General features: G+C 41.0%; 2 protein-coding genes across 5 annotated transcripts in view; one reads left to right on the top strand and one right to left on the bottom strand.

The window, feature by feature from the left end:
* METTL6 (methyltransferase 6, tRNA N3-cytidine) overlaps nt 1–259 on the bottom strand; it is a 53,319-nt gene extending 53,060 nt beyond the window's left edge. The window contains exon 1 of one of the 4 annotated variants that reach the window (XM_056335805.1): nt 121–259. The gene's annotated coding sequence lies outside the window, so the exon portion shown is untranslated. Of the gene's footprint in view, nt 1–13 lie in introns of all 4 variants that reach the window. The other 3 variants (XM_056335803.1, XM_056335802.1, XM_056335806.1) reach the window with 3 other exon arrangements.
* Nucleotides 225–20,620, top strand: EAF1 (ELL associated factor 1). The gene is made up of 6 exons (XM_056335813.1): nt 225–353; nt 3,917–4,011; nt 7,240–7,376; nt 9,949–10,115; nt 16,732–16,962; nt 19,041–20,620. The coding sequence occupies exons 1-6, from the start codon at nt 251–253 to the stop codon at nt 19,085–19,087; spliced, it is 780 nt and encodes a 259-aa protein (XP_056191788.1). The 5' UTR covers nt 225–250; the 3' UTR covers nt 19,088–20,620.
* The last annotated feature ends 481 nt before the right edge of the window (nt 20,621–21,101 follow it).

Raw genomic sequence — 21,101 nt, 5'->3', positions numbered from 1 at the left:
GCCAGGCTCCCACCTCTCCTCTGAGAGACGCCCCTCCGGGGCCCGCGCCCCCTCCGCGGGGACGGCAGCAGCCCCAGCTCGGCCCAGCGCCCCCACCTCGCCTCGCCCCGCCGTACCCACCGCCGCCGCCGGCCCCGGAGCACTTTCCCGGCTGCACTCGGCACCCGGAAGGGCGCCGGGCGGCAGCGCACGGAGGAGAGGAAGGGACCGGCCGGGCTGGGAGGGGAGGGGACGGGCCGGGAGCGGGGCCATGAACGGCTCGGCGAACTCGCTGCTGGACAAGGACGAGCACCCGCTGCAGCTGGGCGAGAGCTTCGAGCGCCGGCCCAAGGCCTCCTTCCACACCATCCGCTGTGAGCGCCACCTCCGCTCCCTCCCGGCGGGCTCCGCCGCGACCGCCCCTTCCTCCCCCCTCTCCTCCCGCTCCCCGCGTCCTGTCCCCCTGCCCCGGCAGCCCTTCTTCTGCCGCACCCGCCGCTCCTGCGAGCGAGCCCCCCTCTCCTCGGGCCCCTTCCCGCCGGGCGGCCCCGGGGCGGGCGGCGATACGTGCCTGGCGCCCCGCCAGCCTCACCGAGGTTTCCTGCCGGGGTCCCGCCGCGGCTTCTTATTACTCCTTGAGGCGCGTCTGCTCCCCGCCGGCCTGCGGCTGCCTCCCGCGCGCCGCTGCTCCTCGCCGCGTCCTGCGCGCCGCCGCCCCTCGGCTTCGTCGCCCCTCGGCGCCCGTCTGCCCCCTCTCCCTCCTGTCCCCCTCGGCGCCCGTCTGCCCCTTTTCCCGCTCCCTCGGCGCCCGTCTTCCCCCCACCCTCACGAGCGTTTTCCCCGCAGAGCTGCCCCTCCCCGGTGGGCAGCCGCGGGGCAGAAGAAGGTGGATGTCGGCTGGGAGCGCTGGTAGGGAGGAAGTTTGACCGAGGCAGGCCAGTGACACGAACAGCTTGCGAAGTTTTCCATGAAATGCGCGTGAATCGCTTAGGAGCGTAAAGCGATCCCCGCCGTGACGGGGTGGCTTGCCATTTTATTTTTTTTACATGGCAGTTGCAGGAGGGGTCACCTCAGGCCCTGGCCTGGCAGGAGTGCCTGGTGAGGAGCGCAGCTGGTCGGCAGTCACAGCACCCGCAGTTTGATTTTTTTTTTTTTTTTTAAACTGCCTATTTTTGTGATGAAGCAACGTGTAACCCAGCAGCCCCATCCCTGGCTGTCCAGACTCCAGCCAGCTGTAACAAGTCACTTCCCAGGAAAGCGAGCAGAAATGACTCAGACATACATGGTACTGCCTAATAAGCCTAAGATAAATCCTGAGGTAGGGTCTTGAGCAGTTAGGCGGTTTTGGAATAATTAGAAGAATATGTGGGATATTTTTTTTTTAAGATGCCGGATATGATTCCAGCTGCTCTACTGAGCATTGGATACATTTAATTTCATATTAGAAGATCTCTGTAATTGAATTCTGCAGGCTTTTTCTTCCCCTAAACGAGTCCAGGATTTAAAATGAGTAGTAAATTAGCAACAGTAAGTGAAAGTAATACTAAACTTATATATTTCAGTGGCTTTGTATTAACATGGGGAATTTACACAGTTAACAGTATGCATCATAAACCAAAAAATCCTAATCCTAGGCCCAGTCTCGTGGCCTATATTAATACACTACATGTAAGTCATTTTGGTGATTAATTAGTCACCAGAGTTTGGCTTTAAAGAACAGCTTTCTAGATTTGTCTGTTACTCAAGCAGATGGTCAATGATTGAGGCAAAGCTATTTCACTTAATAGTAAACTCTGTCTAGTGGATTAACACTTAAATTTTGTGTATTTCCCCCCTCTGGTTATACATAATTTCACCATGCTAAAAAATACTATTCCATATGTTCAGTACATTTAACTGTTTATACGTAACACTGAACAGTTTTATGTGCTAACATACTAGTAAATCTCACATTTCTAAATCAAAATTGTAAGATATCTATCCCTTGAATGAAGCTGTTGTCTGATAGTGTACGATGTAAACCCAAGCCACATCCAGATATAAATATGTTGGATTTCTAGAATTGAAAGTGCTTCAATAATATGTTTCTTCAGGCATTTCAAAGCCAAAGTTCTTCGGAATACAACTGAAAGAATGCAGCTTTATTTCAAAAGAACTTTTTGTGTGCTGTATTTTCCATCCATGTCTTTCAAGTGAGATCTCTTAATTTCCTGGTTATAAATTTTTTTTCTAACTGTTGATCTGGAATGATTTATTTGGGCTCCGAGCATTATATTGTTCCCTTAATCCTCTTCACACAAACTACAATAAGAGGATTTTGTAGACTGAATTTGTTTCATCCTTCTTAAAATACTTCATTCCTTTCTGTAACATTTACGAAATAATGTACTGAAAAACTGGATTATCCCTGGAAAACGCATCTTAAAAACATTTGCATGTTGGAAAAGGACTATGGGTACATTTAGAGGGACATATGTGCACTTGATCTACAGCAAGATTAGCCAAGCACATACACCTAGTAAGCTAATCAAATGAAAACAATTTGTTGAGTGTTTGTTTAGAGTAACTGTATTTTGCTGATACCTAAGAAAGAAGTGTGATGGTGATATGCCTTTTAAGTTAGTGACTGTGCTGTTGAAACTCTTGATCCCTTTTTGGCAAAGATGCTAGCTCTTGTACAGCTGGTTTGTTTTATTTAGCAAGCTTGCACATAAAGTAGGTGGGAAACAATAGCTAGAAATAGATTGCTCAGATGAAAATGAAGAGTATGATTTGGTCTGGCAGTTAAGGCATGAGGATTAAGTCATGTGCCTGATTCTGCTTGTTGTGCTGTCAAAGTAAAAATTAGACATTAACATCCTCTTAATGAGAATTTATTACAAGCTGGGTTTGGTTTTTTTCTGCAAATGTGCTTTTTGTAATGGCATTCTATTTTAGATTTGTTCTGAGGTATTAATTTCTTAACTAATGCAGTTACTAAAAGCCTTGGTCATGAATATAACTGTATCTCTTCATATCCAGAGGTGCTACAATTAAATGGAGGCTTATTTTAAAAAGAAACAAACAAAGCAAACCAACCTGTATCTGTCTGGTCTTATTTCACTTTGTCTAAGGTCTTTGCCAAAATTGCAGGCTCTGGTAGATTTTTATGGGCTTTATGGTTCATCAGCACAACAGAATAATGAGGGGGAAATACTTTAAAGTTGAAATGTTCTTAGTTCAAATAAATAAACTAAATAGAATTGCCTCATTTGGGAGACAATGCATTCTATATAATGCAGCAAATATACTTAAAACTAGGGTTAGTTTAAAGCCATTACAGTGTCTCACCTTAGTCATGCTTTCTATCCACAGTGGCTTTGGACTACTGTGGAGCATGCTGAAGTAAGACCAACACCTTTTTTTTTTTGGTTGTTTTTTTTTTTCCCCTCCTGAGTGAGATCTGAGGTATTATGGTATTGTGGAGGCAAGGTGGCTGTTAGAGAGCCAGAAATACCAGTAAAGCTAAATGAGTTAGTGTCACTAAATTAGTCTTTGTCACAGAGAGAGTCCTCAGGTTTGGAATTGGCAAAAGCCACATAGAACCCTGGGTCTTTAAGTTGATACTCTTTTGAGATGCATGGTAGGGTTTTACACTTGCCTGCAAAAATTAAGTGTCACTCAAAGCCTGGGGTTTGGAGAAGTCTGCTTTTGGTCTTTGAATAAGGTGTATAACCTTATTTCAGTTTTAAAAAGGAAGTTCAGAATCTGGTGCCATCATATGACTGGGTCACTGTGCATAGACATGTCCTGGTGCAGTATTCCATCCTTGCTGTAAATGCTAGTGTGTATTTTAGCATTCCCTATGATCAGAGTAAATCTTCAGTTATTCTTCGCAGGGCAGGATGACACTTCTTAAGACTCTAAGAAATGTAATTGTAATTGTTTTCCTCTTTAGATGATTTTAAGCCAGCTTCAATTGATACATCTTGTGAGGGGGACCTCCAAGTGGGTAAAGGAGATGACGTAACAATCACTTTGCCACATATTCCAGTAAGTTTGTTATATATGTGTCCTTGTTTACTCTCCAACAAATTTGCAGTGTAGCTACAGTCTAACATAAATGTTATTTTCACTTTTGTCTTTGTTAATACGAGTGGGTTCAGTATTTGAGCAGCCAGACTTGTAATATGTTACCTTAGGAAAGGTCTGTAAAATTTTATCTTTGTAAAGAGTTGTATTTGTAAGGTTGCAGTCTGTTCTTTTGATTTCTTCCTTCCTACTCTTGAATCACCAGAAGACTTTTACTGTTAGCTGAAGCTCTATACCTGGTTTCCATCCATTTTTAGTGCTATGGCTTAATGAGGAAAGGCAGACTAATTTGGTCTTTAGTCAAGGTTTGATGTTCAGAAGCCACAGGTAGGCATGGAAGCATATTCTTCCTATTACTAAAACACATACAGATAGCACAGAGGGTTCTCTGCCTTTAGCTTTATCAGTGGAAGTGAGGGAAGTGGTTCTGGTGAGTGGCAATGAAGTTTCCCATCCACTTCCTCCTCAAATTACGCCATAAAGATCTACTGTGCGAGGATGATGGTCAAACGGCAATAAAACAAGTCATCAAACTGCTTAAAGGTGCAGCTGTTTTGTATTTGAAGGTTCATTGGTTTCCTTACCAAAACAAAGTGCTTGCTTCCTATAACTGGATTTATTACTTAAGTTAATGCTGTATGTCAGGCCAATAAACTAGAATTCACAGACTTCAATGGGTTTGGTGGTTGCAGGGGGGCACCAGTCAGTTTGGAAGCCATGTGTCAGATCCTTTTGGTGGTGTTTATTCTAGCATCTTGGTGGTTTTAATCAGTAGGTGATGGTACTGTGATAATTCTCACTGAATGAGGCTTTAGCCGGCTCCCCGCCCCCCCCCCCCCCCCCCCCCCCCATATTTCTTACATATCTTTGGTCACCTTCAGTGCTGCAGGAGGTCACATACTGGTTTATGTCTATAAAACAATGAGTGTGGTAGTGGTATTTGAGAGCAGGTAACAGTACAATTGATAGCAGTGGCATTTATCCTGGATTGACTGGGAACAGTGTTCATTCATGTTTTGTGTTGAACAACATCAATTGTAATGTGTCTTTCCAAGTCCCTGTACTGATTAATTTAATTTGATTGTCTTCCCATAAGTACGAACAGCTTTAAGCTTCTAGTATGCTTTGGAGGCTTAGGCAGCTAACTGCAGTGAATGCAGCCACTGTGCCTATGTTGTTCCAAGGCAGTGCTGTCTGTGTTCTGGACAGAGAGCTGGAAAACACTGAGCATACTGGAAAAGAGCAAGAAATTTTGAGACTCTTTGATTCTGACAAGATTTACTGAAAATTTCTTGGACGCTGCTTTGGTTCTCAGTTGCCCAACAGCTGGATAGGATTCAGATTCTAGGTTGTTTTTTGAAATTGCCTGGTCCCTGCTGATTTATTCAGTGGAGATATTTTAGTGTCCCTTGCTGTTTGGATAAATTGAAGTACTATTTCTACATGTGGATTTAGTGGCTTTGATAAACAGTCTTGGTTGGGGAAGTGAAGAATTTCTGCTTGTTGTTAAACCCTCACATGTGAAAACAATTTGATTAAATGTCATGTGGTTTACCTACCTTCTTCCTCTAACCTGTGTTATTTAGGCACTAACATAAAACCTAAACATTAAGAAGGGTGAAACTGTTAATTTGCTTAAGCAGGATTCCGCTTCTGCTTATTTTTTTAGCCAAAATCAGTCTTTGCTGAGTTAGGAGGCTTCTGGGTTGCGGAATCATAGGCAACAAACTTTGATCAATTTTCATTTAATTTGTGCATTATATGTTTCCTGACTTAGTTGTCAGCAGCAAGCAGGATTTGACTTTCAGCTTGCTTTTTATTCTCTTAAATATTGCTTTCCTTTTTTAAATATAGGAATGATAAAAATGCAACATGCCTTTGAAGACTAGACTTTCTTGAGACACCTTTTCTGAATTGTATCTATATCTCTTACTGTGTTTTTGTTGTGAATTCAGATTTTTCACCCTTAACTGTTCCAATGTTTCGAAGCCATTTTAAATTCAAACATATTCTATTTATTAGCAATATGGAGAATAGGAATTACATTCTGAGTGGTTAAAATATGATTGCTAATTTTTGCTACTTGGAATAAAATGTAGAAGTGTGTGTTCTTGCCTTTTCTCCCTGATTTTGGCTGCTTTAGTAGGAAGCATGTAAAGAAACAAGGGTGCACATGAATAAACATTTTTTTTTAAATGTCTTTCGGACAGTAGCTATACATTACAGAGAAATCTGAGAAGGTTTCATAGCTGATAACTTATTCTTGTATATCCCCTTTGAGTCCTTTTTTGACATTGCCATATGCGTGTCCATGCTGCTGTGTGCTGGTAGACCATAGATTCTTCTTCCTGTAACCCCAAAGCCAGGTGTATGAGCTAGCCTGTGCACGGATGCAGTACAGCTGAGCATAATCTCAGCAGTATCGGTTCGCTAGCATGCACCACCACATGAGTTTGTCTTTATTGCTTCTCAGTCTAAGCCATTAGACTTTTATGGCTCTATTCAGCATTGTGGGGACTTGGGGACTTTCTTGAAGGCATCAAAATACTGCATTTGCTTTTGAAAAGATGTTTTGGTATAATGGCATGGCATCTACATGCTAATCTGACTTAGAAGGTGGCAGCTGTTCTTACGTAGTTTGTGACATTTGATTGTAATCCACTATGAAAATACTGTATTTTTTTTAGATATAGTGTGTGTATATATATGTGTGTGTATATATACATACAAAAAATACAAAGCAGTTTATTTTTCAATTGGCCACATACTTCTTTAGGCAACAGTTCTGCTACATGAATAATTAGAACTTTATTTCATATCCAAACCCAGGATTTCCAGAGCAGAAATGACAAGATTTCTAACGCTTGTCAGGGCCAGCTGTGCAAATTCAGTTATGTTACCATTTTGGGGATGAGACCTGTAAATAATGGCAATCATAGACAAGATGTTTTGTCACTGCAGAGACACGTAAAATTATGAAAGGCATAATACTGCTATGAGGAAACATCTGATCTACTGCATATAACTGTATTTTTCCCTTTTCATGAATGAATATTTTCTGTAGGAACTAAAATTTAAGTGTTTAGCCTCTTGGTCAGAACAATACATATATTCACTTTTCTTAGTGTTGATAAACTTGTGGGTAGAGGAATATAACCAAACAAATGTGTGTTCTTTCTTTGATACCAGGGTTCAACTCCACCAATGACTGTGTTTAAAGGAAATAAAAGGCCATATCAAAAGGACTGTGTGCTTATTATCAATCATGACACTGGGGAATATATGCTGGAAAAACTTAGTAGCAGCATTCAAGTCAAGAAAACAAGGTAAAGCTGGGGACAGGACTGTTGATAGGATTAATGCTTGCTGAAATTTCTTCTTCAGACTATCTTTTGACCCAGAATTCAGTTTTCTTTTTATTTTTTAGTGATGTTTAATTACTAAGTCTCACGGGCTTTACATGGCCAATTATCATGCCTAAAAATGCAAATAGAAGTGTGAATCCATGAGTAAAGAAATTTTAAATTCTCTGCTGCTGAAAGGACATAATTATAGTTTGCAGTGAAACACCTCTGATGATTTGAAGCTTTGGAAGCTGGCTGAAGAGTGTTTCAGGAATCTCTAGTTAGCTGAAAAAGACCATGGAAATATTAGGCTGTCAAAAGGGTTATTGGACTTTCTGTGTTTGTTCCCTACAGCTTCCTGTGGGAGTCATGATGCTTTCATAATATACTTTTAGGGAACACGAAACACTCATCCCACTATTAGATCAGTGATACACATAAAGCGAAACACAAGTCCAGAGCTTCCAGCTCAGGGAGGAACTGTAGAAATACTGGTTGTGAGATTTTGCCTAGAAGAATTGCTGAGGCCAGAAATCCTCTCTGACCCAATAGTTTTACTTTACTGCACAAATGCTACAAAGTGTGCATTTCGAACATTTTTTGTACTCTGCAAGTACCTGAAGTCTCTGGATCATGTTCTTTCAGCATCACTGGACCACAAGTTATTGAGATCTAAAGAGAAAGCAGTTAATCAAATGTCTTGTGAGGAAGCTCTTAAATAATTTTATGAGTTTTATAGTAAAAAAAAATAATCATACTTTATTGCAATGTAGAACTTCTAGCTGCTAAAACTACGAGAAATATGGGTTGCAGCTCATCAGCAGTTGGCTGGAAGTTTGCTGGGACACCTTGAGTTCAAAGTAAATGGACTATAACAGTCCTCTGAAGAAGTGATGTGAAGGCTCATCCATGTGGCATTCATCTTGTCCAGTGGATATGAGCACGTCATAGATGAGATGTGAATTCCCAATTTAAGTTCTGCTGGACTTTGTCTAGGTGAAGTTTAAGTCAGAAAGGAGCAAAGAAGTGCAGGAGGGCTTGAGTTCAGCAATGTGTTCCACATCCACTGAGTTTTGGCTCTGGTGGGGTGAAAAGTATTTCAACTTTTCTCAAGCAGAGGCAGGGTAGTAAAAAATTGGGGATCCCTGTTTTAAGGCATACTGCTTTGGTAAGTCATTCAGTTTTCTAGATCAGAAGTGCCTCTTTTATTTTTTTCATGGTTACTTTGATCTGTATGTAACGACTTGTTGACACTCTGTGGGAGCCAAGTTCTTAGTGTTAACATCCTGATAACATTCATGGGGGAGTAATTGCACTTATTCTACATAAAACCTTTTGTAGTTCCAAGAGTGTAATTAATACTGGAAACAACCTTCTGCTTTTACCTTTCACTTGGTTCAGTGAGTGTATTCCCAAACCCTCACTTCGATTGTAAATGACTGTGTAAGCTGCATTAGCGTGGTATCTAATAGCTGCATTTCAGTGATGGGGAGGTGGTTCTGTGCTTAGTTTTTGAGGTTGCATCTACAATTGAATGAGGCATGGATACCTGAGTCATTGCTAAATGTACTAGCTCAGATGCCAGAAGGGATTTAGCTGAAGGCACAGGAAGTTCCACGTGGGCTAGTTTAACTTGTTTCTCAGTGGGATTAGCCCACGGGCACAAAGTGTCACACTGCTGAGCTGGGACCCTCCTAGAACCGAAACTGAGCACTACTGTCCACATAAGCTACTTCTGTGCTACACCGTGTAAAGCCATACCCCCAAAAGGCTTTGGTGTTACACGATAAACGCACCACATACTTTAACCTCATTAAATGTGGTCTACCATAGCGGGACCTGAACAAGTAATTTGCGTGGGGAATTTTTTTCTGCCAAGGAGATTGACTGTCCTACAATCTTAATCATATCATTGGTTCAGTAAAAGGAAGAAATACCTGATTTGAATTGAACACCTAGGTCTAGCATTATTCTGGAGACTACTTCCCACTAAGGAAGTAGCTTAAACTGGGTTTAAGGGATAATAGCAAATGAACAAAACCCAAGAATTAAATGCTTGCGTGCTGTATTTAGCGGTAAGAGTGATTGCTGTAGTTAGGTTGATCTCTAAGAGAGTTCATTTTGAGATTATTTAATTGCAAGTGAGAAAATTGTTTCTTTTGCTGTGATTGTTTTAAGCAGGATTTTGTTATGAGTGGATTCGTTTTATCATGTAGTTACTTTAAATTAGTATGGTTGCTTTTTTTTAAAAAGTACTAATGCTGATTGCTAAATTAAAGCCTTCATTGTTCCTCAAGTAGAAAATTTGGCACCACTGAACCACATCTGGATTTGAAAATATATTTTGTAAGCTTGTTGCGGTGTAGTTGTATATGCTTATTTGTTATTGAGAGCAAGTGTTGCATACAGAAAGCTGTAATTCATTGTTTATCTTTATAAAACAAAGTAGAGATCTGTACAAAGGGAAGTCACAGATGTGGCGTTAGTACAAGGATATTGGAAAAGGTGAACATAGTTGCGCAGTACTGCTGAATGTCTCTGGTTGTTTTTTCAGAGCAGAGGGCAGCAGTAAGATCCAAGCCCGAATAGAACAACAGTCTGCCCGAGCATCTCAACCTCCTTCGCAGTTCAGAGCCCCAACCAAGCCAGCAGTTGGACCTAAAACTTCTCCTTTGAAAGATAACCCTTCACCTGAACCTCAGCTGGATGACATTAAGAGAGGTAAAGAAGGACTTGTAGTTTCCTAGTTTTGGTTGGGTTTGTCTTTCTTCTTTATAATAAAAACTATGACTGTGCAATTTATAAAAACGTTAGAATGTTCAGGGATTAAAAAATGGTACTTGACAGCTGGTTTGTCATCTTTGTATGTCATTTTAAGGCATCTTAGTGAACTATTTATTCTCTTCTGCCAGCATAGATATTTATACTGCAGTCTTCTCTGGCATGAGAGAACTTCCTCTTTCTGGATAATTTTCTTTCTTCCAAACTATTTCTCTGTGCTGAAGACAAAACAAGCGTGAACTCAGGAACCTGTAGCTGAGTGCTGGATGAGTTGAATGGGTGTCTTAGGCAACGACGACAACAGCAACAAAAGTCAATGGTCTGAGATCTAGTTACGCAATCAAGTAACTTGGACGAAAGTTATTCCTGCACTGAGTAAGGTTGGAGCCTTTTGGCAGTGGGTTGGAAGGGCTGTGTGGCTGTGTTCCCATCACAAGACCTGGAACTTGTGTCATGCCAAGTAGTGCTAGTAGCAGAGGGATAAGAAAGTGAACAACCTAGCAGCTTCCCCTTTACCGCAACCACTCCTCTGCAGCTTTGATCACATTGCAGTGTAGTTGCTATACTTGTATTGAAGTACCTTGAAGGGATGACTGGCTCAGCTCAGTCTCCTGCTCCAGCAATACTTTATTTCAGTGTTTCACTGTGGGCAGAGCGAGCTTTCTTTGCCCATTTCCTTCCTGTCATACTGGTGTGGTATCTGGTTTTGTTGTGGATAACACAGTCAGAACGAGGAAGACTTTAAATTTAAATTTGTATTGGTTCTCTTATGTTTCTTGTCTGGCACCAGATGCAGTTATTTTAAGATTGTTCTCTCTGTCTGGTATATGTTCTTCTGGATCTCTTTTTCTTTCTTTTTTTTTTCTCTGTCCAGTATAGCTACTTTTGCCTGTAGACTTAGCCTATGTTAATTGCCCAGACTATGTTAATTACTTAGCAAGGTATTTTTTCAGTTCATGGTAATCACTAGGTGACACTTTTACTACTAAGCTATCTGTGTGTTTGCACAGGTGCTGACTGGTCTCACTCTTTCGCAGCAGTAGTATTTTCAATACCTGGACGCTGGTCAGCAGACAGAATCAACGTCTGAGAGTCTGTTAGCTACAGTTCCCTTAGCTGCATTGCCATTTTTATTTTCTGTGTAATAGGTAAGGAGCAAGATAACAGGTGATATATCAATTTAAAAATTGAATCAGTTATGAACTTTAAATGCTATTTTCTTGTAGTGTGTAATAAGTTACTTTACCGTTGGTGCACTCTTTTATATACATGCAGCAATTTGTAAAGGTCATGTTACAGTAAAATAATTACATTTGTTTGGTGTGACACATCTGTTCTACAAAGACCATTTTCTAGTGGTCTAAAATACGAGTCACATTGTTTAGAGCTGTCCTAGTAATTTTTTTGCCACCTGATCATCTTTCATTGGAAAGTACCTCCAAATTAATAACCTGTAGAATTTTGCTTCCGAAATCAAGCAAAAAACACCTGATGTACTAAAAATAGGACTTACAGGGAGAGTTGTTTAAGGCCCCAAAAGAGCACAAATATCTGGGCAGGATGGTTTTTTGTTACAGTATATGCTCTTTATAACTTCTTTCCAGCATTGATTATCTACAGCATCATCATTACTAAACCATTTATATCATAAGAACCTACTTGGGAAAGGTAGAACTAAAATGGCACCATTCTACAATGAAAATAATTAATAGAACTTAACTGTAAAAGCTGTGAGGTAGTCTTCAGTCCTGTTATCTTCCCTTAATGTGTCTTTTTATGAACAAAGACTTGTAAATTTTGAAGTTGTTGTGTTCTTTCCATTAAAGCAGTAACTTTCCATTTGGGTGAAGTAGCTCCTTTGTACAAAAGAAAGATAAACATAAAAGCTAAAATTCTGTGGTTTTTTCATCAATGGATGCAGCAGAGAACTTACAATCCCCAAAGGAGGTGGTTGAAAGGATCTCTGGCGCTATGACATTCTTTCATTCCCTGTATGCCCTACTTAAGGGTGTGATAAGACACACAGCCCTTGTGATGTTTAACGATAGGTTTAAGGTAACCTCAGTGCAGGTTTCTGCTTTCCCTGGGTACCCTCAGCTGTGCATTTCCATAGCTTCCATTACAGGTGAGCTGGGAAATGAACTTTCAGGTAGGTCAGTTCTCTGTCCCATTATACAGCTGTCCGAACAGCAGTGCCTGAGGACAGAGTCGGAGCATGTAGGAGTTGAACTAGTCCTTTCCTTCAAGCAGAGAGGCCTGTGGGAGGCTAGGTCTAGGGTCCTGCATCAGAGGAATCTTTTCCCCTGCAAGTTTTTATAGTGTCCTCCTGCCTGAAGGGAGCAAATGAGAGGGGTAAGAGTTTGTTCTTTTGAATACTTGGCTACATCTGATAACACTTCATTAAGCAGTGAACATTTGCACACATACACCACAATACAGCCATTTCTGTGCATGAAATAATGGATGTTTATCAGACATATTTGACCACAACAGAAGTGTTTTTGATAACATTGACACAATTACAGCATGCCTTACTTGGGAGGCAAAAAACCCACACACAGAAACATATTTCTGGTTTGGAGACTCTAAATTCAGTGCTTAAAAATCGGAGCAGATCTTATTTACCTAAAATGCAGCTGTAGTGTGTAAGGATTATGCTATAGCACTGTTTGTCTTTCAAGAGCACCTCAATCCAATTTTTTTCACTTCATTGTAAAATACTGCCTCTTCTGGCTTCCATCTCCACATGCTGTAAGTGCCAACATCAAGCTGATTTCTCTCCACCTTGCATACCATTATTAACAGTAAGCATTCTGCTGTAGGCATACAACCTTATCCTCCCTAGAGCTGAATAACTTTATTTCCAAAAGTTCTTGGTATTCTTGCAGCCCAAGGTTGGGGCTTTAGTTAAAAATTCTGCATAGCCTATTGGAACTGAGAGAAAACATAAGAACCCTTAGACATGACTATGGAAAGAAATTAGGGTATTTGGTGCTGAATATGTACAGAAGACAGCCCTGCTGGGAAAGATTGTTCAGTTTGTATAACGATTTCTGACCTTCAATTCTTTTTTTACTCTAGAAACTGCATTGGCTGCCAGTGTAAAACAGTAAGCCATTTTGTTTTCTTGAAAGCAAGCCTACAGTTGAAATGTGCAAATGTTAAGGTTTCCCTAGCAGTGTCAGCCTTTTCAGATGATGTAGACTCAATTAAGGCAAGTGTGCAAAACTATACTATATGGAAAGCTTTTTTAAAAGTAACTGCTGTACATCCTAACTCTTGTCATCTTTTAAACCTTAAAGGTGCATTAACATGAGGTGTTTGATCTTACGGCACGAAAAGATCTAGGAATGTTCTGACTCTTATGTTGTTCAGCTTAGCATATATGTACACATATACACACACACAACTATTTTAGTTGGAGACACCGCAAGGAAATGTTTAGCCAAGGCTTCGATACCTATAACTTCACTAAACACAACTGGCAAATAGGAAAATACAAAACCGGACACTTTAAAGCAGATATGTTTTTCCTATAAGGCTTTGGTATCGTCATCGGCTTAGCCACCATCTTTGACAGTGTGACCCATGAGGGTTTTGAACAGATTTCCTTAGTGGTCCTGCTGGAGTTCTGCCTGACAGACTTCATGATGCAGCAGCCACCATAACATCAGTGAAAAAAAATTACTTTTTTCTCATCTGCTCAGAAAAGATGTTTTGAATTCTGGGCTCAAGGAATTAAGAAGCAAAAGAGATCTGAGGGGAAGCTGACAGCCTGCGAGGCAGAAGTTGACTTGAAAATGGGCTCAGACCAAGTTTCCACCAGTTACCACTGTTGCTGATAACACCCTTAACTTCCCAGTTCTTGAAGCTTCTGCTGTTGCCGCTGTTTTGCTTTTCCTGCCTGAATTCAGCATAGTGGGTGTTACCACTTCTTCCAAGGCATTCTTCCTTTCCTTCCTCATAACCAAACTTCTTTTGTGGGCTCTTAGTTTTCTGCTTCCCCAGCAGAAAACCCTCACTTTTCAATCTGACACTGATCTCTAATTCTGTTTAAAATTAGCCAGGCTAGTCTTCCTTTCCCATTTGCAAGACTGCATCACTTCCTTCAGTTATCCCCTCACCTACTGTAGTGAGTTCAAACTTCTTGTTTAGATTTTTTATTTTCCTAGTTCTCTGGAGTGCATTTCTTGTTGCATCTTTTCCCTTTCACCACCAGTGCCTCTTAGATTGCTTCACCTTCTTCACACTATTTGCTGCTTCTGGACAGCTATATTCTTCTTAGCCTCATCCATTTCAGCCATAGACTCTAGCTTTGTAAGCATGAGACTTGGCCTTTATAAGACTTGTTTATTGAATTTTTTTGCAGTATGCACTGTGGTCTATGGGTGGTTGTGTTTGCTGCAATCCGGTATATTCTAACAATGTATTATTATCATCACTATAACTTAGAACTAACAACTCCCATCACCGGAAGTATGTTGAAATTTTACATCGTTAAGCTACGGGGAAAAAAATTTAAATCTGGGCATTTTGAAGGGAAAGAACCCTTATTCCTCTTCACCTTTCCTTTAGCTTTCCCCTATGAATTTCATAGCCTTGAACACAGGAAACAATTACAATTTGAAATCCTCTGTATGGGTAGGCTGAGGACAGTGACTTAGAAGTGCTTATTTGTCTATGTAACAGACTCCAGGTATGAAATGGATTTTTAAAGCCTGCAAGACTGTTGGGAGGGAATAGGGGAGAAAGGCATTACAGTACAAAGGAACAATCTTCTGCTGGCCTAATCATCCATTCTTCCTCCCTCTTCCAGTGGGCTCTTATGCTATGTATTCAAGATGAAAGAGTAAGTTTTATCTGGCATACTAGCAAAGTACAGAGAGCACAGGAGGTCTAGTTAGGGATCTGGATTTAGGAAGTTGGAAGAACAACTCCGCTATCCTTAAATACCCAGCTGGAGTGAAGTCGTATGGTTGTTCCCTTTCAGTACGCTTTCCTTGCCTGTGATTCAATATAACTGTATTGAATAGTTCTAACATTTGAAATTGAGCTCTGAACATTGAAATTGAAAAATAGTTTTAAAAACAGCAAAAGAAAACAATTTCTCAAACCAATACATGCTGAGCTAAAGGAACTCTCTCCAGCAAATAAGGTGGAGGCTGAAAACATACTCTGTAGCATTAAATAGCCCAAGGAAAATGGGTCTTACTAAAAAAGAGAAGAGTTCCAGTTGCTCAGACTTAATCCTGCAGGGGCTGAAGATAAGAAGTATTAAAAGTATTATTGTGCTGCCATTTTTACATAAAGGGAGGACTCATTTTACATGATCTAGCTATGTCATGCACAAGGAGGATGTCCCTAGCTGAAGAGCTGGGGTTCATCTCACTCTGACACACATCTGACCTAAGGTGAATTACTGCTTGCATTAGTTCTCTGTTTCTCAGGCAAAGATGATAATATCTCTCCCTTCTTTCATTCTTGTCCCTTTAGCCTATGCCTTCTCCAGGGCAAGCACTGAGTTCTAACCCTGTGGGCACAGAACCACTAGTACAACAAAAGCCTACCTTTTGAGGGATTCGCATCCTGTGCTTAACATATGCATGAATATTGTTCTCACATGGAAATGTACCTAGGTGAACCAGGTCATTCAATACTCGACTTTGTGGGTGAATACAAAAGAATTGTCCTCTAATAATGTTTAGACCACTTATAATTATGACAGATTTAACAATATGGTATGATTTGGGGTGACTTACCTTAACAGTTGTTTAGTAAGCAGTCTTTCAACCAACACTAGCTGTCGCTGATGCAGCTGTCATGGTCCTGTCATGGTATTCCAGTGTTTCTTTGCACTGCAAACCCTGAAGTGGGGCATGTCTGACTCGAATAACTTCCCAGTTTGAGTAGTCTCTGTGTTTTCCTGGTTACTTCTAAGTTCTGTAGCAAGTTAAAGGTACTGTTACCACTCCTCAACATGTGAATATTCTCATCTGTTCTATCTGCCCCACTGCAAACTTATCCGATGTCATCCATCTGCTTCTGAAGTTTGTTTACAATGAGTGGTGTGATTTTGCACTGGAGCAGTTTCATACATTATCTGAAGTCAAGGCAGTTTCTGTTGTGATCATGTACCTGTGTTCCCTGTCCCCACCCCTGCCCCTTCTTGTGCTTTCCAAAAGCCTAAATGTCACTGACATCTAACAATTTAGATTCCTTCACATTAAGATGCTGTTAAAAAATGGGCTGGCTGTTGGCCTATAAAATGCAACTGGGAAATGTACTTACTTTGTATGTAGAGCGTCCTTTCAGGAATGTAAAGTATATAAATAATAATGGTAGAAGTGGAAGTTTTATGATACTGACTTATGCTGTTGCTTCTAAGTAAAAAAGTTTTCAGAATTTTTTGTTTTTCCTTCTTGTCTCTCTCTTTCATGTGAGATATTTTGATGTGATAAATTGTACTTGACAAAACTACTTCATTTTCACATTCTTTTCCAAAATTCCGTGGGGCCCTGTTTATGGTCTCAACCAGAGGAATGTCTTTTTATTTCAGAGCTGAGAGCAGAGGTTGAAATTATTGAGCAGATGAGCAGCAGCAGTGGAAGCAGCTCATCGGATTCAGAAAGCTCATCTGGGAGTGAAGATGAAAGCTCCAGCAGTGAGGGGGAAGAGCCAGCACATGTTTCCCCTTCCCAGCCACCACACCAGCAGTATAACAACAGGAATGCTGTTGCTAACGGCACCAGCAGGCCACAAGGAAGCAATCAGCTCATGAACACACTCCGTATGTAAAGGCTTGTGTCTTACCACTGTGGGAAGCTGCTTGAGACCACTCATTTTCTTAGCCTTTTAGGCTAACTCCATGAAGTGCGGTTTGCCAAATAGGAATCCCAGAATGTTGCACTGGCTGAAATATGTGGACAGGTTTTTTGAACAGAGGGCCGAGACCTGTCTGAAGGTGTGAAGATTGCTTCAGTTTGGTCTAGAGCCTGTGGGCATCAGTGCAATGGCCCCTGTTGACCGTGCTAAGCCTTGATTCAGGCCTCTAGGTGGAATAAGTGGGTAGAAAAGTATCAGTGTGGCAGGATCTGGCGCACTGACGGATGGGAATTATTTTAATGTGAAAACACAGATTAGACCTAAATAGTGGGGTTGTCACATGTGGCAGTTAAGTCTGTAAAGAATTGTGAATGGCACAAGGCTGTCCTCTGGTCATAAATGCACAGTCTCTGCGGTCTTCATTGTTAGCTGTATTATTTTGTCAGAGTATGTACTCTGTGTTATGTTGGTCTCAGCTGCATTTTCACAAATATCACGTTTTAAAGGGAAAATTAAAATGCCATGTATTTAGTTAAAATACTGCTATGGCATTTGCAAGCATTGAATCAGTAGAAACTCACTCCACCTTTTAAAAACTAAAAGACTTTTTTAAAGTACAGTTTTGTCCCATGAGAATTTCTCTGGAGAGATGGTGTAGATCTGTGTTGCTCTTTTGTTATGCTAGATCAGGTATATTCTAACTCCGTGGAGTTAAAATATTGCATTTCCAAGAAACTAGAACTTGGTTATCATAAATTGTTCTTAATTCCTCCCGAGGCGTGATTGTGTACATCTCTTGGCACCCACACAAAGGGAACTGGTGGAGTATAAATACAGATGAATGTAGAGTTTCCAGCTTTGAGAAGACAAGTGTATAGACAATACTAAAAAAGGCCTGCTGGAAAACTGGAAAGGCCTGTCAGTCTTCCTGTCAGTAATGAATGTCTAAGCAAAATCCAGAGTTCAACAATGGCATTAGGACACTTTCAGTTTCCCTGCTCCTGGTTGTGAGCTGCCTCTTCCCTGCTTCTCCTGGGCCACAACAAAAATACTGCATAGGTCATGGAATGTCAAGAAGCCTCTAACTTGAAGAAAATTTAGGAACTGGTAGGGTAGCTTCTTTTTTCAAGCAATGATTTTTGCCTTTGGACTTAAAATCCTTTTGCCAAGGATTAATCTGTCCTTAAGCATTCAAGTCACTGGTGACTATATACATGGGAAGGATCACCCCCTAACCCACGTTCTTGTTTCATAACAGGGGAGAGGAGATGAAGAAATCCAAGGCATAGCCACTGCATAGCTGCTCTGCAGCTGTTTGGGGGAAGGGCCATGGGAGAGTGCTGGAAGAGCTAGGTTCAGTTACCGGAGCATGAGCATGATTCTTGCCCCCTTTTATCCCCTATTCCTCACCAAATCACAGTCACTTTGCAAAACAGGGTCTGAGACTGTAGGTTTGATCCATATCCTAGCCGCCTTCTGTTTGATCTCTCTTGCATTTTGGAGGGGGGGCCTTCACCATCACAGCATGTGTCAGCTTAGTTCAACTGGGTAGCCTTGAATTGCAATGGCTTTAACATTCCTCTTAGTTTGTTGACATGTGAAGGCCTTGCCTTGGCTACCTAAACAGCCTTAAAACAAACAAAAAAATATTTTAAAAGGGCCAAGAAAGCCAGGGAATTCCCCAGTGCCTTGTCCCAGAGCCTTATACGGGAGCTTGGCTGGGTGGAGGATGTGGAATGCCTTCCACAGCTGCTAGCGTGGGGAGTGCTGTTCTCCCACCAGGGAGCAGCTTTGATGGCTGTGCAGCCAAGGATGCTTGGTTTGGCCTGGATCTGACTGTGTATTAGACCCATGCAGCTCTTAATGTTCTTGGGCATGGAGAGCAGTTCCATTAAATGACAGATGATGTTTGCATTCATTTCTTGTGTTATTCTTATTTAAATCTTCTAGTGTAAATGTGACTGTTCTTTGGTTTGATTGCCATGAAATGTGAATTAATGCCTACTCACTTGTTGTGTTTGGTTTTTTTTTTGTTTTCCATAGGAAATGACTTGCAGTTGAGTGAGTCTGGGAGCGACAGTGATGACTAGAGGCTCAGCTTTAGCTGTTTCTGTTACATATACATGAAGAACTAATTTACCTTGAAGTGATCCTATTGCTTATGAAGAGGAGCTGGCACAGAGATCATTCCATGTGTGGAATTTTAACAGAAGAAATGTATAGCCCTACAAAACAGCAGACGTTGAGGGCTGTTACTTTGTGAATTAAGTGTATATTTTGTGTATATTCTTACCCTTTTAAAGCTCTAAATAGATATGTACAGTGGGTAAGTCAATATATGATCCTGTCAGTCATCTGTAAGTTTAATGTGTAACTGTACAATGTCATCTAAAAATGTCTTGTTTGTAGAAGATATGCAGCCCATCAGGGCTTTGCGGGGGGACAATTTTGTATATAGGGTGAGCATGAGCCAACGAGTTTAAAAAAACATGCAGGAGTTAGTGTGTGCACTGAAGTGAGACTGTCATAAATTAGGTTTCAATACTAAGTTGATTTCTTTGATTTGGGACTTTTCTAATGTCTTTTTATTGCTATTTATGGTTGATTTAATGGACTTGCTTTTAAACTGTTGGAAAACAGAAATCATAAAACCATGTTCATCACAAACCTTGCTACACCAGTGCCTTATAAGCAGGTTTTTTAAATAATGCTTCAATTCCTGCCACCTTTCCTATAGGGAGCAATACTGAAGCCTCCTCAGATTTCTTCTGCAAACAAAAGCTGTATTTCATATACAGCCAACTGTACTCTGAGGGCAGTTCTACCAAGATATATGTCAGTCACCTGAACACATCCCAGTAAGAACCAGATCAGTATTTTCTTCTGCAACTGAAGTGTCTCCTTTAACTCAGACATTCAGACCTAGTCTTCCAAAATATTTAGGAGCCCAATTACCAGTGAAATTGCAACATCACAAATACAGAGTATTGGACTTACTGAAATTGTAAGACCAGAGCCCTCTTTGCAGTTTCCTAGAGAATGCTGAAAGAAGAGATGACTAAACAAATAACCATGAAACAGCAGAAGTCTCTCTCCCACTACTGTTGTCCAGGTAGACTTTAGTCCACGTTGTTGGACAGGATTTCTGTGCTTGGCAGGAGTACACAGAACATGAAATATTTCCCTAGGGTGAAATGCACCCCTGTTTAAGGGGGTTTAAAGGGTGCTTAGTTGGATTATTATTAACTTCTTTTGCTCGCATGGAAAATGCGTGCCACAGGCAACTCTTACACCTGGAACACCAGGCTGACTTTTTAAAACCAAAATTCAGCTGGCATAGGACAAGTAGCACCACAGTTGTGGTGTAATCCAGGGGCATAGGAAGCTGAATTGGATGTCTTTCCATTCTTAAATATCTGCATTGCACTGCTTTTGTCATTCTGTCTTAGTTTGTGTTTTAACTCATTTGTTTACTGAGTTCTTTCCTTTTTTTTATGGTATTGAAGAGCAAGGGGACGTTTGAAAGGAGATTTTATGAAATGGTTTATTTTTTTGCATTAGATACATATTTAGGCATATTTTTGCATTATTGTACATACATTTAAAAATACTTGGTTTTTTAAGTGTTTTGTGATGTGGGTGCATATTTTATGAGACAATTATGAAATATACTTGATGTAAAGCCACAGTTGCTCTCTTCCCCCCCTCCCCCCATCCCCTCTTTCTTTTCCCCCTGTTCCTCCTCCAAAGTAAAAGTGCTCTGTTTTAACAAGCTTGTACTAGTTTGGGATTTTACACTTTGGTGCAGGAGATCTGCATGGTGGTTGCCAGTCTAATTAATACTAATACTGCTCCTGACTTTTCCCCAGCTTAAGATCTCAATAAGCAGGGAGACATTCCTCTGATGCCATTTCCCCATTACTGGAGCTTATTCCCGAGTTCTGGTGACATTATGTGCGCTTAAATGGAAAAGCGGCAGCACAGCATTTTCATTGCTTATCATTCATCGCATGTGGGCAGCCCATCCACTCATTGCGACTGTGTCCTGAGCAGCTCCCAGCATCTCCTGTCTGAGGAGCTCTCTATGATCTCCACCATTCCCAC

Source organism: Falco biarmicus, chromosome 4, assembly GCF_023638135.1.
Source record: "Falco biarmicus isolate bFalBia1 chromosome 4, bFalBia1.pri, whole genome shotgun sequence".
Taxonomy (NCBI): domain Eukaryota; kingdom Metazoa; phylum Chordata; class Aves; order Falconiformes; family Falconidae; genus Falco; species Falco biarmicus.
This window is presented reverse-complemented; position numbering and strand designations above follow the sequence as displayed.